The 17,975-nt window shown below is 38.0% G+C and overlaps 1 protein-coding gene across 1 annotated transcript; it reads left to right on the top strand.

The window, feature by feature from the left end:
- The first annotated feature begins 188 nt into the window (after positions 1-188).
- lmf2b (lipase maturation factor 2b) lies at positions 189-16,584 on the top strand. The gene is made up of 14 exons (XM_052118609.1): positions 189-352; positions 5,400-5,653; positions 7,796-7,824; positions 8,318-8,511; positions 8,966-9,147; positions 10,003-10,141; positions 10,371-10,508; positions 10,752-10,857; positions 11,036-11,132; positions 11,815-11,988; positions 12,145-12,313; positions 13,203-13,314; positions 13,766-13,874; positions 15,799-16,584. Exons 1-14 carry the CDS (start codon positions 259-261, stop codon positions 16,099-16,101), a joined length of 2,100 nt encoding a protein of 699 aa, XP_051974569.1. The 5' UTR covers positions 189-258; the 3' UTR covers positions 16,102-16,584.
- The last annotated feature ends 1,391 nt before the right edge of the window (positions 16,585-17,975 follow it).

The following is a 17,975-nucleotide window of genomic DNA, read 5'->3' as shown; positions in this document are numbered from 1 at the left end:
CTGGTCACTCAAATCAATACAGCATAATCGTTGATGCAGATGCATCTTGAATAATAACATTGTTGATACTAGACACATTCCAGACGTTTGGTTCAATATTAATATCTAGAAATTCTTGTTAGCTTATGCACTGTTCTGCTTTCGCTCCACGTGCACTCATGAGCTACAAATTGAAACTCCACCCTCCACTTCGCTTCATTTTCCCAATGAGCATCTCCGCTCGAGTCTCCAGAAACAAGTGACACCTCATCAGACAACATGGGGGAAGCGAAAATCCCCAGACAGTTGTTTCTGTGGAGCATTGCCGTTGTTTACGTGTGTACTTTTGCATCCATCTACATCCAGATACCAGGTAGGGAAGTCTCTCTGTTGGAATGGGGTACATTGTGCATTTCGACATTGGATTCTGGGCGCGGCACTAATGAATGGTTACGCTTGAATTTGAACTGCTGTGCTGTGGAATGTTGCGTGTTGAATGTTGCGTGTTGGCGAAAGCAAATCTTAATACCCGCCAAATCGGATGCGTTTGATTTAGTTTCAGTTTTAGATTCAAACTTTTATTTCGAACGTTTAAATAATTTCGTGCACCTAACCGCAGCTGCTTGGAAAAGCGCGCGGGCTCGCCGAGTACCTGCTAGGTGGTGGCTATTTTGAGTCATCCCAATGAGTCGAGTCTTTTGGATCTGTTAGCCAAAAAGATATTGGTTTCGATGTATTCGCTGATTCGTTCAGTGACCGTTTCTGTGTTGGCGAAAAAGTAGCGCATTTTAAACGTGAAGAGTGAGTTGTTGAATCAGTAATTCGACTGAAAAAGATGTTTAAAAGCACGATTCGAAACGAGTCGTATTATCCGTTATTACAATTCTCCTCGCTTCGTATCTGTGAACGACATACCCCTTCTCGTTCATGCGGTCACCCGATTCCAAATCTGCAGAAATACTGCATATAATGCAGAAGTCAATGTATGGACGTGAACGAGAATGATTCGTTCAAAAACAAAGATTCGATTCGGTCGCAACCACATGTGCTGAATGTTCGGGAGCCTCGCCAGATAGTGCTGAGTATATTCAGTCTAGTGACCCGTCATCACTCCTTTAGGGGCCAATGAGCTTTTTGCACCGCATACCCTTTCTAGTGCCCAATGGATATGCCATGTGGACAGTGCATTGAAGTAGAATATTATAGTTTTATTAACTTTGTGTTTTTAGAGTAAATATGCTATCTGTTTCAAGACTATTCTGAGTGCCAGTACAATGAACCCATTCAAAAGCTAATTTGGCAACACAGTTGCTGCTTCCTCAGTTTAAGCTCTCATATTGTATCTTACCACTATGACTCATACACTGAAGAATATGCACTTAATCAAGGGCAAGCCCAAATGTGTTACATAAAGCATTAGAGGTTGACTAATAGTGGATTTTGCAAATATGATAACGGATTAATCGGCCGATAGTTTTAAAATCTATATTAAGTATGTCGAAAAAAAACAATTATCCTTTTATTTTTACTATGCAGCAAAGACAAAGAGTCCAAAAGGAATACAATCCCAGATGCAGTTTTGTTTTCAATAAAATACTAATAATAACCAGGAATTAAATGATGATTTAGGGCATAACGTGGGACTTTTAAGTATAAAAAAAAGACCAAAACGCACTCAGGGCTCTTATTTTGAAATTACAAAATGAACTATGGTCAGATTTTTACTGATATTTACTGATAGACCCTAGTGCCAAAAAGCAACTGTCGGCACCGACTGTAAAAATGATATATCAGTCTACCTTTATAAAGCAGATCTCTTTCCTCCTTTTTAATTTTTATTTTATTATGTATGGCTGCTATAAAAATCAGCCAACAATTGCACATATGTGGACAGGTTTAGTTTAACCATAGGTTAAGGTTTTGGTTTGATAGATGTTTCACTTGATTTCAATGGGGCAGTATACACTCACTGAGCACTTTATTAGGAAACTATGGTCCTAATAAAGTGCCCGACATTGTCTTTTGTTGTGTAGCCCATCCAATTCAAGGTTCGACCTGTTGCCGATTCTGAGTTTTTTCTGCTAACTACAATTGTTATCTCAGTTACCGTATCCTTTCGAACTAGTCTGGCCATTCTCTGTTGACCTCATCAACCATGTGTTTCCATCTGCAGAACGGCACTGGATGTTTATAAATTTTTTTTGACACCATTCTGAGTAAACTCTAGAGACTGTTGTGCGTGAAAATCCCAGGAGATCAGCAGTTACAGAAATCCTAAAATCAGTCTGTATGGCACCAACAATCATGCAAAGGTCGAAATCTCTGAGATCAAATTTTTTCCCCATTCTGATGGTTGATGTGAATATTAACTGAAGATCCTGACCCATATTTGCATGATTTTATGCACTGCATTGTTGCCTCACAATTTGCTGATTAGATAATTGCATAAATAAATAGGTGTACTGGTGTTCCTAATGAAGTGCTCAGTGAGTGTATGTTTTATTGCCACATACAGCTATAATCTGATACTTTGGAAAATTATAATTTTTTTGCTCACTCTGCATGGAAAAGTTTAAGGTGTGTTGTTTATTTTTCACACACAGCTCGTTATTCCCAGAGCTGATCATCAGCAGATTATAAAGCCTACAGAAAAGGAAACTCTTACACACCAGATAATAGTTCTCTTCCCTTTTGACTTGGCTGGGTTTACGCATTGCTATACTATGTATTTTCCAAAGGGGCATAGAGTTTCACTTCCTTTTGAAAAGATTTTCTAATAATAGCAAATGTTTCAGAGTTTTTGATGATTACTCAGAAGATCCCATTAGGCAGTGTGACTGGGGGAGTCGTCTGTGGCAGAACTGGGTCTTTTGCCAAAAGGAGTTATTCAAAGAGAGAATGTTATGTAGCAGCTATGATTCATACTTTGGCCTTGGCACAATACAATGACTGTTCTCTAACCCAAACCAGCTTACTTAACACACTCTTGCTGTGGCATGCATGTCAGAAATGTGGACATTCAACTTTACAACCACAGTCAACAGCCTGCAAACGTAAAGGGATAGTTCACCCCAAAATGTCACACTGACCCTCATGTCATTTCAAACCTTTATGACTTTCTTCCTTATGTGGAACCCAAAAGATGATGTTTGGCAGAATGTTATCCCCAGTTACCACTCACTTCGATTGCACCATTTGTTTTATTTCATATAATGAAAGTGAATGGAGACTAACATGTTGGGTGGGCTGTCCACTTAAGAGAGAGTTAATTTACCCTAAAGGTGAAGTTCAAAATTCTCTGATCATTGTCTCACCCTCATGCCATCCCAGATGTATTTGACTCCTGAACATAAATATTTTTTGAAGAATATTTCTCCTCTGTAGGGTTATACATTGCAAGTGAATGGTGTCCAGAACTTTGAAGGTTCCAAAAGCATATAAAGGCAGCATAAAAATAATTCTTATGACTCCAGTGGTTAGATCTATATCTTCATATGCGATATGATAGGTGTGGTTGAGAAACTGGTGTTTGTACTGTATAATTTATATTTAAGACCTTCTTTGCTATAAACTCTCCTCCCTGCCCAGTAGGTGGCGATATGCATGACGAATGTGGAAGTGAAAGTGTAGATTTATAGCAAAAGAAAGGACATCAATATTTATGTTTCTCGCTTACACATCATATTGCTTCTAATGATATGGATTTAACCACTGGAGTTGTATGGATTAATTTTATGCTGCCTTTATATTTTTTTTGGAGCTTTGAAGTTATGGCCACCATTCACTTGCATTATATGGACCTACGCAGCTTAGATATTCATCCAAAATTCTTTGTTTATGTTCAGCAGAAGAAAGTCAAACGCATTTGGGATGGCATGAGGGTGAGTAAATGATGAGACTTTTTATTTTTGGGTGAACTTTCCCTTTAAAAGTAAGTTCATTAACCTAGTAAAGTAGTCTTTCCTGATCTCGCATTACTATGTCAGTTGTACACTCCCTACTAGCAAGTAGCCTAAAGCAGTATTTAAGTGCACCCAGTGGTTTTGCAGTATTATACTAGGGATGGAACAATACAATATTTTTTCTCTTCCAACACATGAACTATCAGTAATTCTTGAACCCAATTTTATTTTATAGTAATTTCTAATAATAATAATAAATTATTATTAATTATAATAATTTAACTATACATTGGTAATATGTTTGTTGTTATTTCTTAAGGCTTTTATTTTGAAAGTCACTGAGTGCTCCAGGAAGTCTTGTAGGCTAATTCACAGTAGTGTAATATGCTTCTCATTTGCATATTACACTAATATAACAATAAAATAAGCGACTCCTGAGAAACACTGTTCATATTCTAACTCAACTGCCAAAACAAGTCAGTGCTCCTTTGGAAGCTCCGCTCCCCAAATTCAAACACGTGCATTGCCAAGGGAGCAACAGTAATAGTTCAGTTTGCTGACCAAAAAACCACCCCCTGTTTCTGATTGGCTGGAGTAGTGTTCTGTGGATCGGTCCGATCCACTTTGATTTTGTAAAATGCTTGTCCGGTGCCGTTCTCAGTGCATGTTATAGGTGGACCGAACTATCGATCATCTACATCTGAGATAGAGTTTGTGTTGAGCAACCACATTTTGCGCTGAGGAGGGCATCACGAGCCTCTGAGCGTGTGTGTGTGTGTGTGTCGGCAGAGCGGCACTCGTTCAGTAAAGCGTGCCAGAAACCAGAGACTACTTGGCTGCGCATGCTGATTGTATATTTATTATTAAACAGCCTTTTGCTTCATATTTATTGTTTCACAAAGCTTTTGGATGAGTGTAAGAACCTGCATAAAATGCACAAGTTACAGTATATGGACTAATTTAATGGTGATTTGAGGTTATGTAATTTTTTGAGCTTGACAGATACCCGATCTGGATAAAAACGGCAGTATCGGACCCCATACCGATCCAGTTATCAGATAGGTGCCATCCCTATATTCTACACAGCTAGGACATCTGGTGTCTGTTCTGCACCAGTTTGGAGGCATTAAAAGTCACAGGATGTGTTTGTGTTTTGTTCAGTCCTGTTTTGTTAGGGCAGTCCTGCCCTAATTTTCACTCTCACTTGGAAAAATGCCATATTATGGAAGTAAAATGTGACTTCATGTTGACTTTATTATTGTAGTGATGACCTGAGATTTAATGAAGTGAGGATATAAAAAAGAAAATGTAATAAATTTTTTCAGTGCTCATGCAAATGTGTAACACACTGTAGATTGTGAAATGTGGGCATTAAATACCATAATGCTACCAGGTTTGAATGTGATTCAGATTTTATTGTTGAATGATTACAAAGACAAACTTGTATTTAGAAAGTAAATTGGGTCAAAAGTAATTTTATATTGACTTAAGTCTCTGCTTGTGCCCTTCTCTGGACAGGTTTGTATGGAGATGACGGCATTGTCCCCGTCCGCCTGCTGATGCCCCGGGTGCAGCGGCCCCTGCTGGAACAGCTTCAGGCCTTCCCGTCCCTGCTGTGGTTGGGCCCATCTCTGGGTCTGGAGCCCCAGCAAGCCCTGGAGCTCATCTGCCTGCTCGGGGTGGTGCTAGGCCTGGGTGCTGTGCTACTGGGGCCACTGAGAGACAGTCTCATCTACCTCTGCCTGTGGGCCCTATACCTCTCACTCTATAATGCAAGTATTTTGACAATTCTCTCACCTGCTCCTGTGTTTATGATTTAATTTTCCACTTGCTCTAATTATACAGAGCTTCCTTTAGATCAGACCTGGGCAACTTACGGCCCGTGGGCTGGATCCAGCCCTCCACATGGTTTGATGTTGCCCGTGGATCATTTATCCTAAAAGCATTTTTTTTTTTTTATTCATTGGATATTTCAGTTGTCTTGCATTGGGACCTAATTTACCTCCACAATTGTTTAGCATGCTCAAGGATGCCAGATAAGAGACACAACACCCCAAATTTGAGATTTATACTTGCGCAAATTGGAAATATTCTGGCTAATGTTATACTTATTTTGTGAAATCTGGCAACCATGCATGCTCTTTCTAGCTCTCGCTATCCCCTTTGAACAAACTTGTCGATCTCTAGTGCAATATTCTGCTCAAGGAAAAGTGTTATACGGCTACTCTATGTCCATTCTTGAGGCTGCTTGTGATGTTTGGTGCTACTAAGTTTGCAGGTAAACATTCTCAGTGATGAAATTAAATATAAAAGTAGATCTCGGCATCATTGACATGTGAGCAAAAGCAAGGGAGAGACTAATATGTATATGTAAGTCCCCTCGCACCTGTATATTAATCATTTATCATAGCCATGCAGCCTGTTTTATTCAGTTTTGTGCTGGATGGAAAGTGAAACCATTGACAAGACCTGCAAAATGACCCTTTTAGTGTGTAAATGGGTAATGTTTTGAGAATGAAATAAGTAAATTTGCTTTTTATGTGTCACTTTGTGACATCGCATAAAGTTCTATAATTTCTAGTAGTTTTTTTATTAAAACAGACCCCTGGTATAAAGAGTGTTAAATTGAAGAATAAATGAACAGGGAAGTAGAGATGGTAATTTAATTAATTTATAATAAGCTCAGCATTTATTCAGTTGTTTAATGCCTGATAGAAAAGTATTTACCTTTTGTAGAGCAATACAATACTTTCGGCAATTGCAGAATAGTCCCATTAGTCACATACACTTCAAAAATTGAGTACACTATTTCTGGGCTTAAAAAAATTAATAAATGCAGAACATTGTTGTAAAGAAGTTCAATGGAAAGGAGGCGGCGAGAACCGGCTGTTCAATATAAATAATATTTTAATTATAAACTGAAACAAACACACATGACGGACATGTCCGTAAACTATCTCTCTCTCCCCCACTATCCTCTGCAGTCAGCCTTTATTCCTCTCGGAGGCTTGATTATCCATATAAGGGACAGGGTGTGTATAATCACGACCCCGCCCTCCGCCCTGCCACAATTGTATCTCAAAAGGAATACAATATGGCCCCCTATGCACTAAAAGCCTGATGTTGTCCCTTTACAAAAATAGTTGCCCACCCCTGCTTTAGACCTATTTAGTCAACACTTGCTGGGTTTCCATCTGAAATGTTTAGCATTTAAGTGCATTTCTAAAAATGTGACTTAAGAAAATACAAATTGTTACACATTTTTATCCACTACATACTGTGCATTATCATGATGGAGCAGCTGAATGGCCTCTCCCTGCTTTGGGGACTGTTTTATTTGCAAGATTGGAGCAATTATCTAATTTTATTAAATGCATCCACGAGACACAGCAGAATAAGTGTAATATCTGTTATCTAATATCTAATGTGGGCTGAAATAGCTGCGATGCCCACACACCGCCAGTCTCCACATACCTGGGAGAGCCCGCTCTCAAAACTGTTCTGGCGGATTGTGAGGACCCACTTTATTGACCATCTGTGGGTTAAACACTTCTGAATGACAAGCAAAATGTTCAAAGAATTGTGTGCCAAGGTCGGACCTTTCGGTGGGCTAGTCGCATCAAGCTATCGTGCACACATAACACATAGCGCATTACATTTTAGCGAATTTAGAAAGTTTATTCGCATATCAAGCACTTCCATTCAGGGTTTCTTATGCGCAATTTCAAAATGCACAAAAAAAACAGTTGGATGGAAACCCACCTAGTGATGTATGAAAACCTATTTTAAGTACATGATACCACTAGCCCCAATGTTAAGCACTTCCTTAGAACATTGGCTGCAATGTCAAAAGCCTTTTATGACCTCTGTGGCTCCATAAATCAAAATGAGTAATCGGTTATTTTGTTTTCTAGGTTGGAGGGGACTTCCTCCGCTCTGAATGGTAAGACAATTTATTACATACATCACAACTTGCATGTCTCGCTCGCTAAAACCGACACTGCATGACCATTTGTTGTTTACTGTGCCATCGTTGTTAAACCCAATAACTGGAGCATTTGCAAGTCAAATGTTCTGCAACAGAGAGTTTAAGTATGGCTATGTGTAGAATGTTTATGCGAGAGAGAAGGAAGGCTGGCCACAAAGCTTACTGCATTTTCTGCCCATTAATTTTCATTTGGTGTCAACACTAAAACCAATTCTTAGTGGAATTTGTTTCATTTGTATCCAACATTGGCAGCTTAGAAATAACAAACTAGTATTTACAGACTGCTTTAATAATTTTAAGCACTTTTAACCCACTTTGTTTCAGTGCTTTAATGTCTAGCAAGTTAAAACCAGAATTTAAACCGTTCAACTTTAAAGATGTGCAATACAAATGTATCCATTGTCTATACACCTATTGTGATTATTGTGATTTTATTATCGTCTTCTAGGGATATGCTGCTGTTGGAGGCGGGGTTTCTGGCTGTGCTTGTTGCTCCTTTTGGTCTGCTACGGGGTCGCTCCTCTTATAGGTACCATGACCCTGTGACCTTTTGGTTGACCCGCTGGCTGTTGTTCCGGCTCACCTTCTGCACAGGTGCAAGTAAGCTGGCCAGTGGCGACCCTGCCTGGTGGAGTCTCTCAGGTACTTTATATTATTTGTACTTAATGCATTCTGTTGTTGTTCAGATATACTATAAGCTAGAAAAGTGGATTTATGTTCATCATGCATTCATTTGGCTTTTGAAATGTTTTGTTACGTAAATGTATTAGAGCTGTCAACGATTAAAATTAAGTAATTACATGATATGCTGATTATCTGATCAAATGAATCTCAATCACATATCGCAAAGCCCTTAAATGAGGACGATTCAAAGACATTACATTTTTGTGACAGATGAGTTAAGCACTAAATAAACAAAGTAGCTATAAAAGGTATGTGTTGATTAACTAGTTGTACCACATTATATTTTTTATATAATAATTAGATTTTCCATGAAGTAATGGTGAACATAGTCATGAACCATAAATCAGCTGTGGAAAAAAATGACTCCTTTATAGTACCGTGTTTTGAAAACTTATCAAGCAATCTCTTGCAGCTCTGAGTCATCATTTTGAGAACCAGATAAGTCCCACCCCTTTGGCCTGGCACGCCCATCAGCTCCCTGCTTGGTTGTTGAGATTTGGAGCAGTGGCTCTGTTGCAGTGTGAGATTGTAGTTCCTCTTCTAACGTTCTTCGCTCCCATTCGCCGTTTGAGACTGTTTGGCTTTTATATTCAGGTTTGTTATGTATATTACTCTATTTGTTTGCATGCATATTAGAGGTTGACGGAGAGTGGATTTTACAGACACTGATAAATTTGATGGTGAAAATAATTTTTTTTATGAATAGTGTCAATGATGAAAGATTTAGATGCAGTAAATCCCTATGTGATTGTTTTTATTTCACCTCTGGATGTCGCTGTTATAGTGTAGAACCAAGCCGTTTAACCAATCAGACCAGAGATCTCCAAAACAATTGTTTTTCCAGAAATCGAACTTTCCTTGTAGGTTTGGAGAACATTGTACTAACATTATCCTAACGTTCTTCTTGCCTCTTATATACTGATAATTTCTGCAACCCTGTTGTACATCAATAAATGAACAATCCATGTCTTGTTCTAATCAATTGTTTAATTAATCATTCAATTAAGTTAAACACATCATCACACATATGAAGGGATGGATTGATTAATACGCTTCCAGACACTTTTGTTTATACCCGCTTAAATCTGATGGACCTCATTTAACCTTATTTGTATGGTGGAGTGATTGGTGAGTTGAAATTTGAGTTCTTTGTTAAAAGAATGCACCAGATCCAATAAAAGTTGAGCTCTTTCGTCAGCATCTTTGAGATTTTGTCGAGAACAGAAGAAAATGGAGAACTGCAAAAATCCAGTAACTTTAGCATGATATGCACAAAAACAATGGGCTGTTTTCGGTACATTGAGAACCCCTACCTCTAAAAGGATAATTTTGTTATTTTTCAACCTGGAATAATCTTTTAATGTTGAGTGTATGTGTTCTTATGCAAGACTTGCTCTTTTCACCTATCTGCCTTTTTTCCTTTTTTTTTTTTTTTTACTGTTTCTTCAGATTTTTCTCCAGCTCTGTCACATCCTAACAGGCAACTGCAGTCTTCTAAATCTGCTGAGCATCGCTCTGAGCTTCTCATTATTGGATGATGATCACTTCACCTCTAGTGCTGCTCCAAAGAAAAAGAAGAAAACCCGGAGTATGTCCTCAAACTCTCAGTATGACTTCTGTTTTTATGCATTTATTAACAGTCACTTTTGACAGCGCAGTCACAGATTTCCACTTATGATCAGACCAAAGAGGAAAAAAAAGAAGAAAAAACCTGCCAGCACCATGTTAGTTCTGGTGCTTATCGGTATATTGTGTGGTGTTCCCAACGTTTATAAGCCTTTCTTTTTTTTTTTTTACTCTGTGTTTGTGGTTTGCAGGCTGGACACTTTGGTCTTTGGTCTCTCTCTTGGTGTTGCTGGTAGAGATGGCCGTGTACGCCTTGATCTTATACAGTGAAGTTAAACTTTTCAAACTGCAGATTAATTGGGGACAAAAGACTTTGACATCCACAATAGGTGAGTGAGCTTCATATGTGATGCTATAAGTTCACCAGGTCTATGCATGTCTGTACCTGATTTCTGTAACTAAAATGTCTTGATTCGAATTTGACAAAGCATCAGATATTTTCAAACCATTGACTAGACCTGCAAAATGACCCTTTTTGTGATAGTTTGAGTTTTAATACTCCCAATCAAAAGCTTAACCAGGAAAAACCATACCCACCAACAGCTCATGGTATTTCATGACCTTTCTTTCAGATTTCACTCGAAAGGAGTTTGAGGAGTTCATGCAGTTTGTTCATGTGCCCACTATTTGGGTTGGTGTGTTGTCTTTCACTTGGGAAGCAGTAGCAGCCATGCTAAAGTAAGTTTGCAAACTATAACTGTAATATTAAGTGATTATCTGAAATGTTTATGAGAATATGATTTTTGTTTACAAGAAGATCACACCTTTTAGCTGTGATCACCCCATAACCAATGACTAAATTGACAGGAAGCAAGCCACTAATTACCTCTAATCTCAGTTGTATTTCCTCTGACAGGTGTGTGTGCACACGAGGCGTTCTCGGCAAGCTTTGGTCCCTCATCCAGTGGGCAGTTATTATGGCAGCCTCTATAGGCGTATTCACCCTCAGTGTAGTAAGTTACCCGTTTATTCTTGCGTAGCTAGATGTTTGTCTAAACAGCAACAGGTATGATCCACATCACAGCTTATTCTGTCAAAGACCTGCCCTTTTAGACAAGTAGAGCCTTGTCAATCCCATTTCATTTTTGCATGCTGTTCAGAGGTTAATCTGAAATGTTCTTCTACAATAATTGGCAAGCAAAAATTATTCTTGTGTCCTAAACCACGTACTGTCAGAGTATGTACTGTATTGGATGAAGGATGCTGTGACAAGGAGGAGGGCGTGGCCAGGCCGTGATAGAGCATGGCCGGCACTGAATAGGGCTGCACCTAACAATAATTTGTAATTAAGTGCAGGTACTTTAAATATAAGTACAATGCAACAACTCGTACATAGTAGTTAAAAACACCTAATAGAAAATGGGTCCGATCAACTGGGTTTTTCTCCCTTACTGGTTCATGAGTACTGAGGATTCAGACACACTACTCCACTGGCATACTATATAGTATGGATATTCAGATGCAGCATATGTGATCAGAATTTGTCCAATTTCATGAAACTGTCCATGTATTTTACCTTGATAGAATAAAATATCTTCATGTGATCTTTAAGGAATGAGAATGCTAATTACTAGGTACTTGTATTGTGTTTTGGATTGTCAAGCAAATCGGGGTTTGTGTTTCCTCTGGCTCTAGGTTCCGTATGCAGCCATGACTGGAATATCACTGCTGCCTGAAGTGAGAGATACTTACAGTGCTGTGGAGAGGTTCCAGTTGGTCGGGGCCTATGGCATCCAGCACAGAATGACATCTGCTTTGGGCAGGCCTGAGATCATTTTAGAGGGCAGCTATGACGGCCTGACATGGAATGTAAGATGAAAATGGAAAACGTTGTCCTGTTACAACTATCCTAATCACTTTTTTACATTCTGAGTAAATAAAAAGCATTACTTCCATTTAAATTAATTAAAAGAAAAGGTCCAATGTGGTTCTCAATGCACTCTTCTGTGTTCTCATCCTGTTTAGGAAATAGACCTCATGTATAAGATAGGAAGTGTGAATGTAGCCCCGCCCATAGCTGGACCCCATCAGCCACGGCTGGAGTGGCTAATGTGGCAGGCTGCTCAGGGTGGGCATGATCAAAGCCCCTGGTTTACAGGTCTTGTACAGCGGCTCCTACAGGGCAAACCTGAGGGTGAGCAACCATGGCAGCGGTCACTATTCTAATGAACTTTATAAACCTATTAGAAAATAATATTTTTTTGTTAAGTTATTGATTAATCATCAATCTTTAGTAGGTTACCCTTAATATGAGTTGCAAAGTTAAAATTTTTTTACAATTATTATTATTATTAATGTGTAATGTTTAATTATTCAACTATGTAATTATTTATAGTTCACTATTTTATTAAAAGCATTTATTAATGAAAAACTTCCACCCCAAAAAATGTATCTCATATTCTCACCCTTATGTGGTCTCAAACACAAATTATTTTCTGTCTTCTGCTAATCACAGTGATATTTTGATGGAGATATGATGTGAAATATATCCATACAATGCAAGTCAATGGTGACCAACACTGCCAAGCTCCAAAAAGATATAAAGGCAGCTTAAAGGTAATCCATATGGCTCAAGTGGTTTAATCCATGTCTACTGAAGCAGGATCACGATTTTAAGTTCGATTACACTTCCTCGCGCTTGGCACATGCACAGTGTGTAACTGAGCTTCAAATCATGATCGATTCAAGCACAGTGCAGATGTCAAGATTTATAGTGAAAAAGGAGTTACATTTTGGTCTCTTTCTCACTCTATACCGATCGTATTTCTTCAGAAGACATGAATTAAACCACTTGAGTCATATGGATTACTTTAATGCTGCTTTTATGTCCTTTATGGAGCTAATAAGTGTTTGTTCCCATTGGTTTGCACTGTATGGATATATTCCCATCATATTTTCATCAAAATATCTTAATTTGTAAGTTTGAGACTGCATAAGGGTGACTAAGTGATCAGAGAATTATAATTTTTGGGTGAACTATTCCTTTTAAGTGTCCCTTTGTCTGTCTCTCTCTCACTCTCTAGTGGTTAGTCTGCTTCAGATAGATGAAACGCTGTACCCCTTCAGTCAGAAACCACCAGCCCTCATAAAAGCCACGCTTTACAACTACCACTTCACAGACCCTGCAGAAGACAAGTAAGCTTTTATTCCTCTACTCAACACCCACTTCCACATATTCCACATAATTGTATTGTGATTTTAGATTTGTACTTTTATTTTGTGAGTATTGTATTGTTTTGCAAATGGAAAGATAATTGAACTGTCTCCATTAGAATGGATGCATTGTTCCATTAGTCATGCTGTTGTTCTAAAACTTTTTTTTAAATAAAGCAGATCATACAGTGTTGACTGATTATTGATTGGTGCAAGTAAACCTTTAAAGATAAAAAAAGTGACCGTTTGTGTAGAAGTTCCCTCTAAGCAGTCATTTTGAGACTGGCATTAGGTAATCATGTGACAGACGACATGAAAATAAGATTGTCTCATTTGTATGTCATCCATATTTCAGTTACTGAAATCCAGAACAGAAATGACATTACAGTCTGAATCTGCTCTGTTTTACTCTACTGATTGTTGTTTTTGGAAGGTCCCATCGGCAGGCCTGGTGGAAGAGGAAGTACACAGAGAATTTTCTTCCCGTTGTAAACCTTGGTGACTCCATACTAGAAAAAATGTTAGAGGAGTCTGGTCTGAAGGTAAATTAAGACTTTGGAATATACTGTCCTGTTGTTTTTATGATGTGTTATTTTAGGCCACGTCCACACTAATAAGTTTTCATTAGAAAATGCATTAATAGGGGACCTGAGTAGCTCGGCGAGTATTGACACTGACTGTCACCCCTGGAGTCGCAAGTTCGAATCCAGGGTGTGCCGAGTGAATCTAGCGAGGTCTCCTAAGCAACCAAATTGGCCCGGTTGCTAGGGAGGGTAGAGTCATATGGGGTAACCTCCTTGTGGTCATGATTAGTGGTTCTTGCTCTCAATGGGGCGTGTGGCAAGTTGTGTGTGGATCGTGGAGAGTAGCACGATCCTCCACATGCTATGAGTCTCCGCGGTGTCATGCACAATGAGCCATGTGAAAAAATGCGCGGATTGACCATATCAGAAGCAGACACAACTGAGACTTGTCCTCCGCCACCCGGATTGAGTGGAGTATCCATGCCACCACGAGGACCTTGTAATTGGGTATTCCAAAATTTCGGGAGAAAAAGTGGATAAAACAATTTATTAATATCATTAATTTATGCGCCTCATCCACACTAGATCAGTTTTCCTCCATTGAAAACAGAAACCAGTTTTCCAAAGTAATGGTTAGGAAACTCAAAACAGACTAATATGTTTGCATGGGATATTATACCTTTGCATATTTGTTGTAAATGAAAGTTGATATTAGGACCACGTGATTTACTGTAGCTAAAAATATGATTTTTCAGCTTTGTATATTTGATATATCTATTTACAGTATCCATTTTCTCTAAAAAAAAAATACTATGTTTTTAACAAACAGCCAAAGTAGCCAAAAGATTCAACTGTATAAAGAAGTAAAATGCACCAAAAAGGGTTAAATTATCCAGGCATGTTTTCCAATAAATGAACAAATGATTTAATGATTTTTATTTATTACGCACCAGCATAACAATATATATTAATAAACTGCAATATTTACCTACATATAATTTTCCTAAAGCGTTTTAATACTTGAGCAAATGCCATGGCGGGACTTTTTACATTTAATTATGTCAAATTAACAATTGAATCATTAATTCATTCATTGAAGTGAACAGAATTACATTCTGTTTGTTTTTTTTTTGTTTTTGCTATTGAATGAACTCTGAGACACTTAAAACATCTGCCTTAAAGGGATAGTTCACCCAAAAATTTAAATTCTCTCATTTACTCACCCTCATGCCATCCCAATGTGTATGACTTTCTTCTGCTGAACACCAAATGAAGATTTTTAGAAGAATATTTCAGCTCTGTAGGTCCATACAATGCAAGTGAATGGTGGCCTGAACTTCGAAGGTCCAATAAGCACATAAATTAAGTATAAAAGTAATCCATATGACTTCAGTGATTGAAATCTGTGTTCAGAAGCGATATGATGGGTGTGGGTGAGAAATGGATCAATGTTTAAGTCCTTTTTTTACCATCAAGCACACTTTCAGATGTGAATGTGGAGATCTGTATTAAAAAAGGACTAAAATATTGACCTGTTTCTTTCCCAAACACCTATTATTTTGCTTTTGAAGATATGTATTAAACCACTGAAGTCATATTGATTACTTTTATGTTGCTTTTATCTGTCTTTTGGACCTTTTTCGATTTTTGCCCACCATTCACTTGCATTTGAATGGACTTACAGAGCTGAAATATTCTTCTAAATTCTTCATTTGTGTTCAGCAGAAGAAAGAACATCTGGGATGGTATGAGGGTGAGTAAATGATGAGAGAATTGTCATTTCTGGGTGAACCATCCTTTAACACTTTAATACTGCTTTTAAAACAAAAGGAATTGCAAAACTAATCTTATGACGCTATCTTTAGGAAGCTTAATGACTGAATGATTGCATATATGGTGAATGTTCCAGTGCTGGTTAAAATGTGTCTCTGTTTGTGTGTAGGAAAAGTTCCCAGTTCAGCCTAGTTCAGACACGCCTGTATCCAAAGCCCTGAGCCACATTCGGGGCCACCTGAAAGGCCTCTCGGGGCCCCTGCTGCTTTCAACTCTGTTGGCTACTTTAGTCGGTATCTTCCTCATCAAATCCACCTTCTCCTGGGCTTTAGGAGGCCGAAAGCCCAAAGCAGCTACAGCTGATCACAAGACTAAGAAACCCAGAGAGCCCACATCCAACCGGGGCAACAGGAAGGACAACACAGAGGACATGAAGTTGGACTCAGAAAAGAGCCCCCGCAGGAGGAAATGAGTTGTCACTTTGTGCCTTCGTGTTTGGCAAGATGCGATGACAAATGATTCTTTCTCAGATGTACACTTTTCTAAGATCAGTTCTTTGATATTCATATCTGTCTCACAGCTCAGATTTGAGTGTTTACCACCACAACGTTTTCTATCAAAGTCCCTCTTTCTCGTTGTGTCAAAATCAAGAAGTACATGTCATCATGCAAACTGACAGTTCATGCGGTACTTGATTTCATTGGCTTTGAACATAAACCATCCATTTTTAAACTGTCATCCGTTACACCCATGTTTATACACCGTGGATGTCCCAAAGATTAAAGCACAAATGCTGTTTAACTCATTAAACGGTTGTTGATACATTAATTTATTCCCCAGTTATTTTTGTTACTTTCTCACTTTTTTCTAAATGTTACTTTTCTCCTTAAATAAAATTTTGAAAGATGCCTCTTTTTCAAAAGGCAATGTCAAAGGGTGGAATGTCATTTAGCAGCCATTAGTTTCTTTGAATTTTATTCAACCTTACCCTGTATTTTCTCTTAAAATGCACAAGATGCACCTATTTGCCAAAAATAAATCCATCTATTAATTATACAATTAATGATTCAAAATTGCAACACTTGTCAGTCACCACAAGGTGGTGCTGTACACAAGGTCTTACTTCATACAAACCCTGAGAACATGCTGTGTTACCAGTCCTGGGAATTTGTCTTAAATATAAATGAGCGAAATTAACCTCAAAACTGTATAATCAAAAATGTACAGCCCAGACAAGGCTTAATAACAACCCTTAACACACATGTTCAGACTTGTTTAATTATAGGGCCAAATGCTTCATTATAGTTAAGCATAAAAAAGCTAGATATGTTTTATTGTAGTAGGTTGTTTTTAGTTTGAATAACTAAAGTTGTTCTTAGTAGAGATCAACCTGGCTGTGTGCTTCATAATAGTTATTTGTAGTCAGAATAACTTAACACTTGTGTTTAACACTGTCAAGCCTGGCTGTGCTTCGTTATAGGTAGTTAGTCAAATTCATTATAATAAGACTGTTGTATTTAGTCAATTTCAACCTGATTGTATTCTGCTTTATAATTAGTTGATTTAGTTATAAAAACGAGAGTTGCATTTAATACAGTTCAACCTGGTTAAATAATGATTGTATCATTTATAGAGTTAAGTTTAATAAAACAATTGGATATGTTGGTGCAGTTGAATAATCCCTTAATCTATTTAAAGGGATGGTTCACCCAATAATGATAATTCTGTCATCATTTACTCACCCTCATGTCATCTCCGATGAGTATGACTTTCTTCTGCTGAAGAATGTTTCAGCTCTGTAGGTCCAGACAACGCAAGTGAATGGTGACTAGACATTTTAAAGCTTCTAAAAGCAGTATAAAAGTAATCCATTAGACTCCAGTGGTTAAATCTATATCTTCAGACGTGATATGATAGGTGTGGGTAAGAAACAGATCAATATTTAAAACCTTTTTTACTATAAATCTCCACTTTCACATTCTGAAAGTGAACCTAGAGATTTATGGTATAAAAAAAAAGAAATATTGATCTGTTTCTCACCCACAGTGATCGCATTGCTTCAGAAAACTACTGTAGTGGTATGGATTACTTTTATGCTGCCTTTATGTGATTTTTGGAGCTTCAAAGTTCTGACCACCATTCACTTGCATTGTGTGGACCTACAGAGCTGAAATATTCTTTTAGAAATCTTGTTAACTACTATAATTTCGGTTTGCATGCATTGTTTTGATTAGAAAGTCGGTAACCATTTAAAATAAGGTTGTATTTGTTAACTTTAGAATCAGAATCAGCTTTATTGCCAAGTATGCTTACACATACAAAGAACTTATCTTGGTGACTGGAGCT

This window comes from Xyrauchen texanus, chromosome 45 (assembly GCF_025860055.1).
Source record: "Xyrauchen texanus isolate HMW12.3.18 chromosome 45, RBS_HiC_50CHRs, whole genome shotgun sequence".
NCBI classification, from domain to species: domain Eukaryota; kingdom Metazoa; phylum Chordata; class Actinopteri; order Cypriniformes; family Catostomidae; genus Xyrauchen; species Xyrauchen texanus.
Note: the sequence above shows the minus strand (reverse complement) of the source record. Positions and strands in the feature narration are given on the sequence as shown.

Excerpts from the sequence above, each read along its gene's own strand:
- lmf2b (XM_052118609.1), top strand. The coding sequence starts at position 259 with ATGGGGGAAGCGAAAATCCCCAGACAGTTGTTTCTGTGGAGCATTGCC. Across the intron at positions 9,148-10,002 it reads TGTTTGGCTTTTATATTCAG|ATTTTTCTCCAGCTCTGTCA; the intron begins GTTTGTTATGTA and ends CTGTTTCTTCAG. Across the intron at positions 12,314-13,202 it reads CCTACAGGGCAAACCTGAGG|TGGTTAGTCTGCTTCAGATA; the intron begins GTGAGCAACCAT and ends CTCACTCTCTAG.